The sequence below is a fragment of the Takifugu flavidus genome, chromosome 22 (genome assembly GCF_003711565.1).
Source record: "Takifugu flavidus isolate HTHZ2018 chromosome 22, ASM371156v2, whole genome shotgun sequence".
NCBI lineage: Eukaryota > Metazoa > Chordata > Actinopteri > Tetraodontiformes > Tetraodontidae > Takifugu > Takifugu flavidus.
This window is the reverse complement of record NC_079541.1, coordinates 8,879,865-8,898,883: the sequence shown is the minus strand read 5'-3', so window position 1 is coordinate 8,898,883 and position 19,019 is coordinate 8,879,865. Positions and strand designations below refer to the sequence as shown.

Below are 19,019 nucleotides of genomic sequence, written 5' to 3'. Positions count from 1 at the left end.
ACCGCTGTCTGACCCATTAACATTGTATTATTATGTTGTATTGCAAGCTATTGGCGTTAAATCCGGATACCTCATCTTCCAGAAGGGGGCAGTATTGGGCAGCTTTTATGTGCTTTGCCCCAGCCAAGACGATAAAAGTAGTGAATGAAAGAATGGCGTTTCGAAATTTGTAAGATCGGTACGGTGCACTAGAGATCAATACATGGCATGTACCGCTAGAACAAACGAAGCATACCAAAAAAGAAAAAAATAAACTGTCCACATTAGAAAGTCCAAATTGTTCATTAAATGACATCAAAATATCCTCAGAGTAAAAACTTAAAACAAAAAAAACAGGCGTTTGAGGCAGACAGGTACGTGCCACTAAATTAAAGAGGGATGACACATGTAATGACACTAAAATAGTGGCACGTAACAATATGTGCCGCTGGCGGAGCGGTACGTACAAAATCCCACTTTGAGATCTCGGCACTGCTGTATTGGGCAACAACTTAGTTTATCCTAAAATTTGATAAGATGCAAGAAAAGGGTTTAGCTTTACACTATCATTTTCAAACTTGGTACGGATGGGGAACTTATTCCCGGAAACCACCACGGGGTCCCGTGACCTCATTGCGTCATAGTGCGACATTTCCGTTTTCTTTGTCTATCTACCGGTGATGCTCGAGTAGCACAAAACGCTCACTTCGACGTTTTATTAAAACCCAAAAAACTATTTTCTTTAGTATAAATAACCGTTCCGAAACCTTATGGATTACTTAAGTGATATGAGTGCGTTCTAAAGTTCTATTGCTACTATTTATTTTTATTCTTCATTTAAAAAACACGCTGAACTGCATGTTTAAATTTTTATTGAAATAGAATTATGATAAATATATAAATATACGTGTGTAAGCGCGCGCGTGTGCGCGCGTGTGTTCGCGCAACGAAACACAGAGAGCGCATGCGTAAGAATTTTACTTAAGAATCCTGTCGCCATACGATCTCTGCGCTGTCATTAACATTAGTTGCTATCTGTCCTGTTGGGGCGACTCTGACTGTCGTCTTTGGAAATTAAGCCGGCATCATTTTAAGAACGGAGCTGCGATTGCACGGAGGTAAAAGATCTACCTTTAAAACAGTTAGTGTGAGCAGTAATTCTGGGAGCTATCAAAGAAGCCTCCCTTTTCACTGTGGGTAGTTCATCACATTCAAACTCGTACCAATAATGTCATTTACATTACATTAGTAACAGTATATCAGTTTTGATGCACACTGACTTTAATAGCAATAAACTCTAATCAAAGGTATTATCCATTATATCTATATGCAACGTAAATTGCACATCGACTTACATGTATTACTTTATGATCAATGCCAGTGGGCTTTGATCATAAAGCAACCTCTACCTCTATAGTGCGTAACCTTGTCTTTTTACAAGTATCAACCTCAAGTTTTTGAGGTTCTTTCTTGTTAGCAATTCACATCTTTCTCTAAAAGTGTCTTGATGATCTAATCCGAATCAGCCTATAATCTGTGAACATCTATATGACATATAGTTATGTACATAAATTAGAACGTAACAAATGACATGTATCTCTGATACCTACCTAGAATATTAATCATAAAAGTAAATTATACGCAATTAAATTGTGCACAGAAACCAACATTTTAAGACATTTGTTTTCTGCTGTTTCCTTATTTAGATTGCATTTGAATCCATCAGAGAAATGACATAGAAGAAAATTTTATTCTTCAAAAAAAACAAGTTGGCACTCCGGTTCCTGCTATGGAAGAAGAGGATTCAGAATCTCAGTTGATGTACAGGATTGAGCGGCCGGTTTATGATGAAGCTTTCCTCCGGTCGCAGCTATTGCACCACAGACTCAAGTCCACCACACTCTGGAAGAGGCTTCTTAAACATTTCCAGTAAGTTTGAATTGTCCTTGTTCTCTGGTTACTGTGACACGGAATAACAAATGAATGGCCCCCAACAATTTGGTTTGAATCAGTTGTTCTCATTGTTCGAATTCAGTCGCCCTTAAATATTTAGTAATGGAAGTTGTGCCCTAATTTTCAGTGTGGAATGTTTATTGTACAGGTTTTTGATTTGAACTGGCACTCTTCGCCCAGAGTGCCTCACGATAAAATATATTACAGATTTGAGCATGTAAAAAAAAGCCTGAATGTTGCGTAATCGGTTATGCTTTAACTTATTATAATTCCTTCTGTCAGACTCTAGTCTTTGAGAAGTGATATTTCTCCATTTTCCCAAGGAAATTGCTGAAAGAAGTGTATTTTCCCCCAATGTTTATCCATAAAGATGTCAGTGTTTTGGCTATACAAGTGATTAGGGAGCATAAATAAAGACAACTTAACACAGTATTCTGAAAACATTCTTTAGATTGGCTCCAGGGTGGATTTTTGAATTTATTCTTGTAATTAATTGAATCCCTTAACTGCCCTTAAAAGTAAATTCAGGTTATTTTAGACACAGATACAAATAAACAATTGATGATGCACATAGAATCTGTAGTGTTTAACCCTAATATCTGTTTTTATAAACCCTTTGTTCCTTGCATAGGTGCTCTTCAGAGAAGGCTAAAGCAACAGTTCTGAACTTCCTGCCCGTTCTGAAATGGCTGCCATCCTACCCAGTCAAACAGTATTTGTTTTCTGATGTGGTCTCTGGTCTGAGCACAGGAGTTGTGCAGCTCCCACAAGGTGAGTGTTCTACAAACACTGATCGTAGTGGGAAAATGTTGCTTTTAATGACTGGTCCCAGCCCCGCCAGCTGGGCTCAATAAAACTGCTGCTTTACTTAACCAGCTTCACACTGGGTCTGTTTGGATATCTCAGAGGCTCTTGAGATTACGACACAGAAACAGTTTATTTACCTCTCCCTTGGTCTTTTTCTCTGTAGGTCTCGCCTATGCAATGCTAGCTGCTGTGCCTCCTGTTTATGGTCTGTATTCCTCATTCTACCCAGTAATGCTCTACATGTTCTTTGGTACATCCAGACACATATCCATTGGTAAGAAACTGAGTTTAAAACATTACTTTTAATCACATCCTAACCCCCTGAATAGAACTATTAAAAAACAGGATCTCATAATTATAAAAGAATTCTGCTTGGCTGCCTAACGTACAGTGTCTAATACGCAGATCAGCCTTTTCTGACCTCATGTTGACCTGACAACTCAACAAATCCATTTAATTCCTGACCTTTTTGATGTTTTACTCTTTTGTAATTGAATTGAAATAGGGCAACATCCCAAATTTCAGTTCAAATTACAGTTTTCAATAACTGATTAGGCACTCAAAATTAATCGAGCCTCCAAAGGTAACAGAACCTTGTAAGGTGACCTTGAGATCCTTGAAAGTTGACTATAAAATAAGATGTATGGTAATGGTGATAGTAAAAAATATGTATTTTAAAATAAGAATATTATTAGTAAATAAAACTAACAAACATAATGAACATGTTTTATATCTATCTGTCTGTCTGTCTGTCTGTCTGTCTGTCTGTCTGTCTGTCTGTCTGTCTGTCTGTCTGTCTGTCTATCTATCTATCTATCTATCTATCTATCTATCTATCTATCTATCTATCTATCTCATCATACTTTCATCTCCAAAGAAATGTCATTATATGTGATTCCCTTCATGTAATGTATACTGGAAACCATTTCATTCCGAGGCCCACTGTGGAATTTTGGATGCCATCGTTGTAAATTTCCAGGAAGCTGATGTGTACTGTGGTAAAAGAAAAAAAAAATCAGGAAATTGCAAAATGTGTGATTTGGAGGCTGTATTCAACAAGTATAGGTGGTACTGTATAAAGAACACACTAACTACTCGACTCCTTTACTATATATTACATTAAATGGCTAAAATATAGCTAAACTCAATAATTATGGGTTAACTGGCATTAAAAACTTTAAGCTCTAAAAACCTGTGTTCAATTTTCAGATTTTAAATTCTCTAGAAAATAGGATACTTATACTATTTACAGGAACTTGTGTTTTAAAGTTGTCATTCTACCAAACTAAAGATGAGGGTACACACAATGTTTTGTGTGGCAAAAAGACTATCTGCATTAAGCAAAGAGCTGATTTGCCATGAGTAAAAAGCTGCAGGCATCACTGCATCTGCCAAAGGTTTCACCTGGAGATGGCTTAAACTTTAGCAGCTTGAGAGGACATTAGAGTAACTGGCTGGTTGAGCTTTGTTCCCGTTGACGCTGCAGTAAAATCAGTCCATAATTCTGACATTATGGTGTCTGACAAAAGGAAAAGAGTGTCTAAATGACAAGTGTGTAACCAGATCCCAATAAACTAACATGAAATGGTCCATCCATCCATCCATCCATTCTCTACCGCTTATCCGGGTCGGGTCGCGGGGGTAGCAGCCTAAGGAGAGAAGCCCAGACTTCCCTCTCCCCAGCCACCTCATCCAGCTCATCCGGAGGGATCCCCAGGCGTTCCCAGGCCAGTCGAGAGACATAGTCTCTCCAACGTGTCCTGGGTCTCCCCGGGGGTCTCCTACCGGAGGGACATGCCCTGAACACCTCACCAGGGAGGCGTCCAGGGGGCATCCTGACTAGATGCCCAAGCCACCCCATCTGGCTCCTCTCAACGCGGAGGAGCAGTGACTCTACTCCGAGCTCCTCCCGGATGGCAGAGCTTCTCACCCTATCTCTAAGGGAGAGCCCAGCCACCCTACGGAGGAAGCTCATTTCAGCCGCTTGTACCCGTGATCTTGTTCTTTCGGTCATGACCCAAAGCTCATGACCATAGGTGAGGGTAGGAACGAAGATCGACCGGTAAATCGAGAGCTTCGCCTTTCGGCTCAGCTCTCTCTTCACCACAACGGACCGGTGCAGAGTCCGCATTACTGTGGACGCCACACCGATCCGCCTGTCGATCTCCCGCTCCATTCTTCCCCCACTCGTGAACAAGACCCCGAGGTACTTAAACTCCTCCACTTGGGGCAGGATCTCCTCCTTTACCCGGAGAAGGCACTCCACCTTTTTCCGGTCGAGAACCATGGCCTCGGATTTGGAGGTGCTGATTCTCATCCCAGCCGCTTCACAGGCGGCGGCGAACCGATCCAGTGATAGTTGGAGGTCACGGGCCGATGGAGCCAACAGGACCACATCGTCCGCAAAAAGCAGAGACGCGATCCTGAGGTCACCAAACCAGATCCCCTCAACACCATGACTGCACCTAGAAATTCTGTCCATAAAAATTATGAACAGAATCGGTGACAAAGGGCAGCCCTGGCGGAGGCCAACCCTCACCGGAAACGAGTTCGACTTACTGCCAGCAATTCGGACCAAACTCTGGCACCGATCGTACAGGGAGCGGACAGCCCGTATCAGCGGGCCCGACACCCCATACTCTCGGAGGACCCCCCACAGGACCCCCCGAGGGACACGGTCGAATGCCTTCTCCAAGTCCACAAAACACATGTGGACTGGTTGGGCAAACTCCCATGCACCCTCGAAGACCCTGCTGAGGGTGTAGAGCTGGTCCACTGTTCCACGCCCAGGACGAAAACCACATTGCTCCTCCTGAATCCGAGGTTCGACTATCCGGCGGACCCTCCTCTCCAGTACCCCTGAATAGACCTTACCAGGGAGGCTGAGGAGTGTGATCCCCCTATAGTTGGAACACACCCTCCAGTCCCCCTTCTTAAAAAGAGGGACTACCACCCCGGTCTGCCAATCCAGCGGCACTGCCCCCGATGTCCACGCGATGTTGCAGAGTCGAGTCAACCACGACAGCCCTACAACATCCAGAGCCTTAAGGGACTCTGGGCGGATCTCATCCACCCCCGGGGCCTTGCCACCGAGGAGTTTTTTAACTACCTCGGCAACTTCAGCCCCGGAGATACAAGAGCCCATCTCCAGGTCCCCAGGCCCTACTTCCTCACTGGAAGGCGTGTTGGTGGGATTGAGGAGGTCCTCGAAGTATTCCTTCCACCGATCCACAACATCCCGAGTTGAGGTCAGCAGCACACCATCACCACTATACACAGTGTTGACAGTGCACTGCTTCCCCCTCCTCAGACGCCGGATGGTGGTCCAGAACCTTTTCGAGGCCGTCCGAAAGTCGTTCTCCATGGCCTCACCGAACTCTTCCCATGCCCGAGTTTTTGCCTCGGCAACCGCCGTAGCTGCACTCCGCTTGGCACGCCGGTACCCATCTGCTGCCTCAGGAGTCCCACAGGCCAGTAAGGCCCGATACGACTCCTTCTTCAGCTTGACGGCATCCCTCACCGCTGGTGTCCACCAGCGGGTTCGGGCATTGCCGCCACGACAGGCACCAACCACCTTGCGGCCACAGCACCGGTCAGCTGCCTCAACAATGGAGGCACGGAACACGGTCCACTCGGACTCAATGTCCCCCGCCTCCCCCGGGACATGGTCAAAGCTCTCCCGGAGGCGTGAGTTGAAGCTTCTTCTGACAGGGGACTCTGCCAGGCGTTCCCAGCAGACCCTCACAACACGTTTGGGCCTGCCAGGTCTGTCCGGCATCCTTCCCCACCATCGGAGCCAACTCACCACCAGGTGGTGATCAGTTGACAGCTCCGCCCCTCTCTTCACCCGAGTGTCCAGTACATGCGGCCGCAAATCCGATGACACAACCACAAAGTCGATCATCGATCTGCGGCCTAAGGCGTCCTGGTGCCAAGTGCACATGTGGACGCCTTTATGTCTGAACAAGGTGTTCGTTATGGACAATCTGAGACGAGCACAGAAGTCCAATAACAAAACACCACTCGGGTTCAGATCAGGGGGGCCGTTCTTCCCAATCACACCTCTCCAGGTCACACTGTCATTGCCAACGTGAGCATTGAAGTCACCCAGGAGGACGAGGGAGCCCCCAGAAGGGGCACTCTCCAGCACTCCCTCTAAGGACTCCAAAAAGGGTGGATACGCTGAACTGCTGTTTGGACCATAGGCACAAACAACAGTCAGGATCCGTCCCCCCACCCGAAGGCGAAGGGAGGCTACCCTCTCATCCACCGGGGTAAACTCCAATACACAGGCACTGAGCTGGGGAGCAACCAGAATTGCCACCCCTGCCCGTCGCCTCTCGCCATCGGCAACTCCAGAGTGGTAGAGAGTCCAACCCCTCTCAAGAAGACTGGTTCCAGAGCCCTTGCCGTGCGTCGAGGTGAGGCCAACTATATCTAGTCGGAACTTCTCAACCTCGCGCACCAACTCAGGCTCCTTTCCCACCAGAGAGGTGACATTCCATGTCCCTAGAGCCAGTTTGTGCAGCCGGGAATCAGACCGCCAAGGTCCCTGCCTCCGGCTGCTACCCAAAACACAATGCACCCGACCCCCTTGGCCCCTCCTGCAGGTGGTGAGCCCACGGGAAGGGGGTTCCATGTTGCCTCTTCGGGCTGCGCCCGGCCGGACTCCATGGGCAGAGGTCCGGCCACCAGGCGCTCGCCAACGTGCCCCACCCCCAGGCCTGGCTCCAGGAGGGGGCCCCGGTGACCCGCATCCGGGCAAGGGAAACTTGGCACCAATGTTGTTCAGCATCATTAGGGGGTGAAATGAAATGGTATTTACTGTAATGGGATAGTAGGAGGATGACCATAACAGGTTAGCAAAGAAGCTACCAGTTGGAAACAGACAGTACTTGACTGCATGTTCTGGATGGTAAATTGGTGGCTGAAAAGCCAGTTTTTCCTGTCGCTAGTTGATTTCAGTGATAAAGAGGCGAGTGTGCATTGACTAGCGCAAATATGAATAGCATTTGCCCCCGAAACAAGACTTTGCTCAGAGAGAGACAATGTCCACTATTTTTTTAATCTTTTTTCTTTTTCCAGAGAGCATGCTGCTTTCCAAAATCTGCACCAGGAATAGATCTGTGAACCCCCCCCCCATTATCCTTTTAGGCCACAAATGGTCCTGGTGACTTGTGAAATAAGTGTAAAAAAATGACACTTATTTCAATTCCAATTAGAAGCAAAACTGAAACCTAATATAACAGAAACAAGTAAAACACTCCTGTGGATAAGTCTATCTCTGACATGAAGGTGAATCGCTGTGTGTCTGCTTCAAACATGCCTTCTATAAATAGTCAAATGGCAAGGGAAAGGCTCGGTTACAGCTCAAGCACAGTTTAGATACATACATTACAATAGAATCATATAAAATACACAGGACACACTGTAAATCCCACAGGCAGCTAAGCCTGAGATAGGAGGTTCTTACAATAATTTAGCTTTGATAAGATGTAAGAACTGTTTGTGTGTTTGCAGGTACCTTTGCAGTGATAAGTCTGATGATTGGTGGTGTTGCAATGAGGGAGGCCCCTGATTCAATGTTTTATATCCTGGGTGCCAATGGTACCAACTCTTCTTTAATCCTGGACAAAACAGCACGGGATACCAGACGGGTACAGGTGGCCGTCGCGCTCACAACCCTGGTGGGACTAATTCAGGTCGGTCTCAGAATGTTCCACCCATCCAGCATGGAAAACTGCCTCACGTTCCTTCTCAAACCACCAAATTTATCCGGTGGATGTGTGGCGAACGGTTGCCGCAGCCACGCTCCAACTGATGTTCTCAAAACAAAACTCTCCTCTCTCTGTTTTCTTCTGTAACAGTTGGCCTTTGGCCTTCTTAGGTTCGGCTTTGTGGCTATTTATCTTACAGAGCCCTTGATCCGGGGCTTCACCACGGCAGCCTCCATTCACGTTTGTGTCTCCCAGTTAAAATACCTGCTGGGGGTGAGAACGCGACGCTTCAGTGGACCCTTGTCTGCTATTTACGTGAGTTCAAAGCAGAAACCTTCCTATCCTTCTCGGATCTTGTCTACTTTTTAGATGAATAACCGTATGATAACATGCAACACTGTCCTGAATCGTCCCAGAGCTTCACGGCAGTGGTCGGTGACATCACCAGCACCAATGTGGCCACTGTCATCTTGGGTCTTGGGTGTCTCGTCGTCCTGTATGTGATCAAAGACCTCAATGAACGCTTTAAAAAGAAATTGCCCATACCCATTCCTGGAGAAATGGTCATCGTCATTGTGTCGACTGGAATCTCCTACGGTCTGTCATTATCGAGCGACTATAATGTGGATGTAGTCGGGAATATTCCAACTGGGTAGGCTGCTACCAAAGTTCCATTTCTTTCTTCCCCTTATTCTTTTTCTTCATTCGTTTCTCATGTGTTGTTAGGCTTCTCCCTCCCACAATCCCAGAGTTCTCTCTGATGCCACATTTGCTCGCAGACTCCTTTGCTGTAGCGATTGTGGGATTCTCAATGGGCATCTCTCTTTCCAAGATCTTCGCCTTGAAGCATGGCTACAGTGTGGACGGCAACCAGGTCAGCGAGAGTGTGTGTGATAAGGATAGAGGGCAGCAAGTGAGACATTTAACCTTTGAAACATTAAACATTATCGGTGAAAGCAAAATATTGTAACATTTGCAGTAGATATGGGTACATTTAAATCTTTTCTATATCAGATAAAAATCCAATCTTAATTTATACAGCCTCTGTTACAATCAAAATGGTCTCTCGGCACTTTTATAGAGCCCTCTGGGTTCAAGTCATGACTCTGGTTGTCCCAAAATGCGCTCCATTTTAGAATTATGCTAGCCACTGTGGTCTTGGTGGGAATGTTGGTGCAAGAGAATATTTCCCCGATATCCCGCTTCCACTTTGGCATTTTCTAGGTTGAGTAGAACATGCATAAATAAATGCCCAGAAAGTGAAAACGTCAGTACACTCGTTTATTTTCCATTACTGTGGCGAACAAGTGTCAGGCTGCTGCTTCTGAACATTATGGAATAACAGAACAGAAAGAAAAGTTGCATTAATGAGGCTTTCAAGATCACCAGGACAGCCGAGGATAGCTGGTTCTTCCTAAGTGTCCTCAGGAAGAAGAGGCGCTGGTGAGCCTTCTTGATGATGCTGGAGGTGTTTGTGGTCCAGGACAGGTCCTCTGAGATGTGGGTCCCCAGGAACTTGAAGCTGGAAACATGCTCGACGGCCATCCCGTTGATGTGGATGGGGTCCTGTGTGCCTCCTCTTGCCTTCCTGAAGTCCACGATGAGCTCCTTGGTCTTGCTGGTGTTGAGGACCAAGTTATTGTTAGCGCACCATGTGGTCAGGCGCTCTACCTCCTCTCTGTAGGCTGTCTCGTCGTTGTTTCTGATGAGACCGATCACCGTTGTGTCGTCTGCAAACTTGATGATGGAGTTGGATCCATGTACAGGTCTGCAGTCGTGGGTGAATAGAGAGTAGAGGAACGGGCTCAGCACACAGCCTTGTGGCACACCGGTGCTGAGTGTGATGGTGGTGGAGCGGCTGTGACCTGACCTAACATGCTGTGGTCTGTCGGTCAGGAAGTCCAGAGTCCAGTTGCAGAGGGAGGGGTTGATGCCCAGGTCTCCAAGTTTGGTGATCAGCTTGGAGGGGATGACGGTGTTGAAAGCTGAGCTGAAATCAGCAAACAGCAATCGTGCGTAAGTGTTCGTGTTGTCCAGGTGTGTGAGCAGAGTGCAGTGCTATGGAGACTGCATCATCTATGCTCCTGTTGCTGCGGTAGGCAAGCTGGTGTGGATCGAGTGTGGTTGGGAGGCAGTCCTTCAGGTGAGCCAGGACCAGCCGCTCGAAGCACCTCATTATGATGGGGGTGAGTGCTACCGGGCGGCAGTCATTGAGGCAGGTCGGTCTGGAATGCTTCGGAACTGGGACGATAGTTGTGGCCTTGAAGCAAGACGGGACCACTGCGTGGGCGAGGGACAGATTGAAGATGTCCGTAAAAATCCCGGCGAGCTGTTCTGCGCACGCCCTGAGCACACGTCCAGGGATGCCATCAGGACCAGCAGCCTTGCGTGGATTGATCCGGCTGAGGGCTGTGTAGACGGCGGTAGATGATAGTGTGATGGGTTGGTGGTCTGCTGGGAGAGGGGTCCTAGTGGCAGTGTCCTTGTCGTCCTTTTCGAAGCGAGCATAGAAGGTATTAAGCTCGTTCAGGAAGGTGGTGTCCATGACTGTGGGGCTGGAGTTGTTGGGTTTGTAGTCGGTGATGGCCTGGATGCCTTGCCACATACGCCTGGGGTCAGAGCTGGAAAAGTGACCCTCAATCTTGCGTTTGTAGGTGTGCTTGGCCTTTTTGATGCCCCTCCTCAGGTTAGCCCTGGCTGTGCTGTAGGCCTGGGCTTCTCCTGATCTGAAGGCAGTGTTGCGCGCCTTCAGCAGGAGCCGCACCTCCTTGTTCATCCATGGCTTCTGATTGGGGTATGTGGTGATCCGCTTCGTGGTGGTTATGCTGTCGATGGTGGTGGTGATGTGGTCCAGAACAGTGGAGGTGAAATTGTCAATGTCGGTGTGTGTGTGTGAGCCACAGCTGCCCTGGGGCGTAAACATACTCCAGTCCGTGTGTTGAAACCTGTCCTGGAGTACGGAGTCTGCTCCCGCCGGCCACACCTTGATGGTCTTCATTGATGGCCTGACGCGGTTGATGAGGGGTGAATACTTGGGGGTGAGGAACAAAGAAAGGTGGTCTGATTGTCCTAGGTGGGGGAGGGGTGTTGCCGTATAGGCACCAGCCATGTTTGTGTAGACATGGTCCAGAGTTTTGTTTCCTCTTGTATTGCAGGAAACATGTTGGTGGAATTTTGGAAGCACAGTTTTTAAGTTTGAATGATTGAAGTCACCCGCAACAATAAATGCAGCCTCCGGGTGGGCGGACTGTTGTTGGCTAATAGCCGCATGAAGTTCATTCATCGCAAGAGTGGCATTAGCATCCGGGGGAATGTAAGCTGCTGTTATGATGACGGATGTGAATTCCCGAGACAGATAAAACGGTCTACATTTAACCATTAAAAATTCCACGTTGGCTGAGCAGTGTCTCCTCAGAGTAACAGAGTCGGTGCACCATGTCTATATAGCATTACATAGCATTATATAGCATTATATAGCAAAATTGTCTCTAGGTAGAGGAGAGAATCAGCATAAATCATGCAAATACATTAATTACAAGATGTCAGTGTAAGCATTGAGTGGGTCAACGGGGTCAGAGGTCAGCAGGTCAGCGTACAGCTATGAAGTCAGTGATACCTGTAGATGGATATTGGGGGGGGGGGGTTCATAACATCATAATGTCTCTATATTAACCTTTCTTGTTCTATCCTGAATATTATGGAATGATATGTTGGGCATCAAACCTGGATCTAATGCAATTGCTGTACCACTAAGCGGCATGTTTTTATTCCAGGAACTGATTGCTTTTGGTCTCTGTAACTTCATCAGTTCTTTCTTCCAAACCTTTGCCATCACTTGTTCAATGTCGAGGAGCCTGGTGCAGGAGAGCACTGGTGGCAAGACACAGGTACCAAGCAAGATCAGCGCGTCCACCTGACTCTCTCTACGAAAGCGAGACATGCTATGTTCATCTTTCAGATTGCCGGACTGCTGTCATCTATCGTGGTGCTTCTGGTCATAGTGGCCATTGGCTTTGTCTTCCAGCCACTGCCTCAGGTAGGTAGTGCCGATGATGCAATTCGGAAGCTCAGTGTCGTAGCTCAAAGTCATGAATGGATTGTAATGACATATTCATGAAATATTAATAACGGGCCAAGAAAGATCCCATGGTGATTTTCTTGATTCCGGGAGGAATTTTGATCTTCCGAAGATGGTAGGTGATGATCGAGGCCAAGAGGCTTTCAGCTTACTGTGTTATGCCACCATACACGCACGCACAATACTGTGGATGTAATTTAAAGAAAGACAACTCAGATCTCGCTCCATGTGACTTGATTCTGATCGGAAATATAGTCTATAATCTGCTGCCTCCGTGAGCGATCCTTTCACTGAGGCTTTTCTAAAACGTTTCTTTGGTTTTTTTTGGCCACAGACTGCATTGGCAGCCATCATCATCGTCAACCTTGTGGGAATGTTCAAACAGTTCAAAGACATTTCTGTTCTGTGGAGGATCAGCAAAATCGAACTGGTTGGTCTGCGTCCGTCTGTTTATGACCGCATCCGTTAATCAGCAAAGAATCCTTAGCAACTACATCTGTTAATAAGGATTTTTACAGATCTACTTCCTGTTTTACTCCCTCAGGCCATCTGGCTAGTAGCCTTTGTAGCATCGGTGTTATTGGGGCTGGATTATGGTCTTCTGGTAGCCATCACATTCGCCTTAATGACAGTCATCTACAGAACACAAAGGTACTATTGAGATAAAAGGTGTGTTATCAGTTACCACCCCCCCCCAAAGGAAATAAAATGTAGTGGTGGTGCTCATCATAAACATGAATATACGGTAAGAAGTTTATTTTTGTTTTCCAGCCCTGAATCTGCCATTCTGGGACACATTCCTGGCACTGGTTTGCACTTTGATGTCGAATATGAAGAGGTGAGCTTGTCTGACCACAACCTGTGAGAGTCACGCTGAATCGGTCTAAAGTTCCGCCTGTTGATTTTGCTGCCAGGCTGTCGAATATGAGGGGATCAAGATTTTCCACTTCAGCTCACCAATCTACTTCGCTAACAGCGACCTTTATGTTACTACTCTGAAAGAGAAGGTAATTCCACCCCTTGTGTCTCTACTCACCAAGAGTTCATTAGTCACAGCAGTAAAGATCACTGTTACCAAACAAACCAGAACTATCACAATCTGGGGCTGCTAAGATTTTAACTAATTTGGGAAATCAATAAAATTAAAAAATCTCAATGTCATATATGGTCCCGGAGCTCCCGTCTTTGATGGGGCTTGTAAGGGTTGGAGCTTCCGAGTCGTCAAACTTACTTTATAATCCAATCACCAGACATGGGATAGTCTTATGATAGTTAAGCCATCGGATCAGTATCCAGACAGGAACATGCGGTTTGTGTTAGATGACTAATGCTGTGTAATTGTTGAAGGATCCACTGTCTTTAAATATCAGTAGAAATAAATGTCACAGGTTTATTATAATAAAGATGCTAAAAAGGATACAAACAGGTTTAAGTGACATTACTGCTGCCTCATGTGTTTCCAGACGGGTGTAAACCCTGAACTGTTACAGGCCAAGAGAAAAACCTTGAAAAAACACAGCACTCCATCACTGAAAAGGCGTGCCCAGGTAAAGGCTGCGCTGTCCGGTCGCACACATACATAGACTTTGTCGATGCTCCAGATATGCAGATGAGATTGTGCTATACTTTTTGGCCAGTTAACAGAGCAAAGTGAGACATCCAATACTCTGTCACCTAACCACATATTGGAGGAGAATGGGAACAGTCAGGTTGAGGATGCACTTGCGTCAGACTCTGGGGAGGGCTTTGGGCCCGTCCACTCTATCATTCTGGACTGGACGCTGGTTTGCTTCATTGACTCTGTGGGAGCTAAAGCCATCAAACAGGTTCAGCCGCACACTCAGGAATGCATTTGTGATCGTTGATGTTCAGGAATTTGGTCAGTCACTCACTTTCTCCACAGGTCATTAAGGAATATGCCGGTGTTGACATAAATTTGGTCATAGCTGGCTGCAGCAGTAAGTAAGGTTTTTCTTCCAAATATTCCTGCTGTGAAAAAAATACTAAGCTTATCCTAGCTTTACTAGCCTACACTTACTGGCCTGGATGATTATTTTTTCCCCATTTTTAAGGTACCTCTTCAACTGAATTGGTTATTGTAGTAATCAATAAATAACTTGTCATTGTTCAAGGTTTTTTTTTAGTAAATTTGAAAGGCCAAAATTGTAATGAGGTCATCTAGTGCGCCAGACGATTGCATCCCTGTCAAATCAGGTTTCCTTTTTTTGTTTACATATCAGTCTAATAAAAACAGAAGTGGGACATTTATTGTATTTTTAGTAATGCCCATAGAATGTGTATGCTAGCAACAAATGAATCAATGAAAAGGCTTGTTTCACTTTGATTTGCTAAATATGTACATGTACAGGTCAAGAATGGCTCACAATAAATTCAAAGCAGTGAACTATGAACTAACTTCTGTTGTGTTTGATGTGTCCTTCTGCCTTTTAGGAATCCTACTGTCTCAACTCGATGCCTTAGAGTTCTTCACCGGGCTGGTGACGGAGCAGACGGTGTTCCCAACCATTAATGACGCAGTGCTGAGATGTCAGAAGTCTTACTGGGAAGCAACTCAAACCGTTGAATCCAGCGTCTGACCTTTGTGTCGGTGCACAGGCAGATACAAGCTAGTTTGGAAGCTTTTATCCGGTCAGATTCTCAGGATTGTCCAACAGGCGTCCTCACCACTGTGAATTTCTGCACAGTTGATTGTAAAAGCTGTTATGTAAGTTCTCCCTGCCAAGAGATTTCATAGTTCTATGTTGAAGATGTACTGAATCTCCTGTGATCTCTTTCAACATAGATATTTTGTTAGTCAATCATTTTGAACAAAGTCTCCTGTATGTTTGTTTGTAACGGATCAGCTGTAACTTAACTGTTAGCTTTACGGTGTTCATGTTGCTGTCTGAATACCAATTTAGTACTGTACACCGTGTCATTGTTAATATTACCCCTATAATACATTGGATGTGTTTACACTGTGTCTGGCTAAGAAACAGCAGAGCTGAACTCAACATCCCGTTTATTGGGGATCAGTTTCCACTGTGAATGTTCCAAATATTTGTATGAAAACAATGTAACTAATACAAAACAATCTATCAATTTAACAGTTGAGTAGAAATAATGGAATTACTCTTTAAGGCATTAACAAAAGAGTAACCTACCGGTAATCTGGTTAGGAAAATGTCTTTATTGACTTGCTATATACAGCAGAAAGTGGTCACCTTTTAATTTCCAGCAGTCTCTTGCAGCTGGTTTGTTTTGCTGGGCTGCAGAGCACATGGTACACACATAGCTTGTGTTAATGAGAGCTTAGGGGAAAGTATTCTTTTTCACCTTTGTTGCTGAAAGGAAAATTCTCCTAAGTCGTGACAAGTACAAGCGGCTACAAGTAATCAAGCGGCCAGGCTCAATCAAGGAATAAAGTTTTCTTTAATGAACAACGATGAATTTTGACAGTAAAAGCCACACATTTAGTTGTATGTCATGTATCTGGGGGTGGCGCTGAACTTGGCGTAGGACTTTATGACTTTGTTGACAGCCTCAAGGAAGTCTTTCTCGGTTGCGATCTTCCTGCGGGCTCTGATGGCGAACATGCCGGCCTCCGTGCACACACTGCGGATCTCCGCACCTGAAAAACACAGCAAACTCTACTTTCAAGGAAATGCTGGGGACATGTTCGTCATGGGGCAAATATTCAGTTTTCGCTTTAGAAGAGTCTAAAAAGGTTGTGGTTGACGTGCAATACGCCACGAAATTCGGAGGATTCGGACAGGAGAAAAAAAATGGCTGGGACTGTTTAGCTTACCGGTGCTATTGGGACACAGGCGAGCCAGCAGCTCGAAACGAATATCCCTCTCCACACTCATAGAGCGAGCATGGATCTTAAAGATGTGTGTGCGACCCTGTGACATGAAAACAAAGGAAGCCAAAGGTTCATAATGACAAAAGCAACGTCAATCAGATTTGTGAGCATATATCTTGTAGACTTTCACCTCTAGATCAGGTAGGCTGAACTCAATCTTCCTGTCTAGACGTCCAGGTCTCATGAGGGCTGGGTCAAGAGTGTCAGGTCTATTGGTAGCCATCAGAACTTTAATGTTGCCTCGTGGGTCAAAGCCATCCAGCTGATTGATGAGTTCCAACATAGTCCTTTGGACCTCATTGTCTCCACCAGCACCATCATCAAAACGAGCTCCTGAAGAGTTCAAACCCGAAAGAAAACTATTAGCTAATTGCGACAAATATCTCTAAAGCAGGATGTAAGTACAAGGGTTCAGACTTGCCTCCAATAGCATCAATTTCATCAAAGAAAATAAGACAGGCCTTCTTGGTCCTTGCCATCTCAAACAGCTCACGCACCATCCTGGCTCCCTACAACAGATTTTCACATTCTGAAGGCCTTATACGATAGAATAAATGCAATTATAATATTCTTCACACTCACCTCCCCCACATATTTCTGAACCAGCTCAGAGCCAATGACTCTAATGAAGCAGGCATCTGTGCGGTTGGCCACAGCGCGAGCACACAGGGTTTTTCCTGTGCCAGGTGGCCCAAACAGCAGCACGCCTTTTGGAGGCTCGATACCAAGGTTGACAAACCGCTCAGGCTGGCGAGTGGCAGAAAAGAACATTAAAAATTCAAAGTGGAAAGGCGATGATTGGGTCAATTTTAACACTCACGTGAAGGAGGGGGGTCTCAACCACTTCCCTGAGCTTCTCAATCTGCTCTTTACATCCACCAACATCACTGTAAGTCACATCTGGCTTTTCCTCTACCTACAAAAAAAATAATTCTTTAATTTGAGAAACTGTACGGAATATGTTATTGTTTCTCAATGTACAAAAAAATCCTCAAACCAAAACAGCACCAGGTCTGTTCTGTTCATAAGAACCCAAAAGATACATTCAAAAATAAAAGACCTTTCCATTTGCCGAAACTATTCATACCTGCATCATAGTGACTGTTGGGTCAATCTTGGGAGGCAGAGGAATATGAATCTGATATTTGTTTCTGTCAACACTGAAAGAACAAATATACCTTAGCAAGTAGTTTCCCTCAAAAGAAAAGCTGACACTTTAAACCCAACGTAAGGCAAGTTACGTAACTCACCCAACTCTCATTCCCTCTTCAATGTCAGTAGGAGCCACCTGATCACTCAGGTCCACCACGAACTTTGCAAACTGTTTGACATTGATTATGTATTTCGGGTCCTCAGAGTCTGCATTGATAATCTTTGTGCATCTGTAAAATAAAACAAATATTTTGTAAATAGGAAGGGGCTTTAGAAAAACACGTTCACTAGGTTACACATGCAGCTTTGTGTGTAAGATGCAGAAATTAGTTGTGTAAAACAAGACATTGGAGACCTAATATGACCAAATATTTCATTTACCTTGCTACTTGCAGCGGCTGTTCACTTTGCAAAGTCTGTTTGTCAGCAGCCAGATCCCATAGTGCTGGTGGAGCCAGACCTGTGTCAGACTCCTTGATTCCTATGGATTATATCAAACAGAAATGCTTTTGGTCAGATTTTATTTGCCCCCACTTAAAAATGCACAATGCAGTTTTAATTGTGCCAATATATATCCATGATTTCACAATGCACAACCCCAAAAAGCTGAATGAATAGAAATGGTGCATTAAATATAGATGCACAGCCAGCACATGTCAGAAATGACCCTATTAATGTAAACCTTAACAGGTTTAATCGCCTACCTGTCAACTCGTTGATCTTCTTAAGAAGCTGCTGGATGTCATCTTCCACTTGTTTGATCTGTCTGGAGTAGGTGCTTTGACCCTGGTCACACAGGCCAAGCACAATAATAGTACAGACCAAATTCTGCACATTTAAAGCTATATAGTAAGTTATTGCATTTAATTACTCACGTATGTTTTCAACAAAGCGATGTCTCCTTCATCCAGAGCTGTGAGGACGAAAATAACAACGTCAATGAAAATGCAGACCGAGGCCCGCTAGCTTCGTTTTTTGATTTGAGCAACAAAAACAGCTACTAACATAAAAAATAACTTAACACATTTCCAAAGGTTAACAATTTAAGCTCATACAACCATCAACGACAGCAGTTTTTCTTCTGAAGAATAGGATTCGTATGAGCTAAGTGGCTAATGATGTCGTTTCTTTCTTAGCAAATACGTTAATTTTTATACTTTTTAGGTGGTCTTACCTCTGATGGGAGCATCCTCCTTATCCTCTTCTTTAGTTTTCCTCTGATCATCTCCTAAATAGTCCGGCATTGTAAATATATGCGCATAAAATGTCACAGAACCACCAGTCTGCTGCTACCCTACTAGAGCGTTACACAGCAGGTTTCAGTGTCCGCTTCTAATGCCGGAAATAGATGCCGGAATGATATTTAACGGCGGACTACAAGTCTCTTAAATTACACAACAATGCATATTTCCATTCTGTTAATCGCCATAAAATACCAAGAGTAATATTATATTTACGATACTATTTT

General features: G+C 45.1%; 2 protein-coding genes across 2 annotated transcripts; one reads left to right on the top strand and one right to left on the bottom strand.

Moving 5' to 3' along the window:
- Positions 1–947: 947 nt before the first annotated feature.
- Positions 948–15,560, top strand: slc26a5 (solute carrier family 26 member 5). Its single transcript, XM_057022133.1, has 18 exons — positions 948–1,097; positions 1,686–1,908; positions 2,564–2,703; positions 2,903–3,013; positions 8,260–8,441; positions 8,607–8,771; positions 8,873–9,108; positions 9,183–9,330; positions 12,230–12,343; positions 12,415–12,492; positions 12,869–12,964; positions 13,079–13,185; positions 13,306–13,372; positions 13,449–13,541; positions 13,998–14,081; positions 14,172–14,360; positions 14,438–14,492; positions 14,986–15,560. Exons 2-18 carry the CDS (start codon positions 1,769–1,771, stop codon positions 15,129–15,131), a joined length of 2,151 nt encoding a protein of 716 aa, XP_056878113.1. The 5' UTR covers positions 948–1,097; positions 1,686–1,768; the 3' UTR covers positions 15,132–15,560.
- A 387-nt stretch (positions 15,561–15,947) lies between these two features.
- Positions 15,948–18,975, bottom strand: psmc2 (proteasome 26S subunit, ATPase 2). The gene is made up of 12 exons (XM_057022137.1): positions 18,726–18,975; positions 18,427–18,464; positions 18,256–18,337; positions 17,933–18,032; positions 17,650–17,781; positions 17,487–17,559; positions 17,220–17,315; positions 16,982–17,146; positions 16,821–16,908; positions 16,530–16,732; positions 16,343–16,439; positions 15,948–16,165 (listed from the first exon to the last, which is right to left on the bottom strand). Exons 1-12 carry the CDS (start codon positions 18,793–18,795, stop codon positions 16,008–16,010), a joined length of 1,302 nt encoding a protein of 433 aa, XP_056878117.1. The 5' UTR covers positions 18,796–18,975; the 3' UTR covers positions 15,948–16,007.
- Positions 18,976–19,019: the final 44 nt, after the last annotated feature.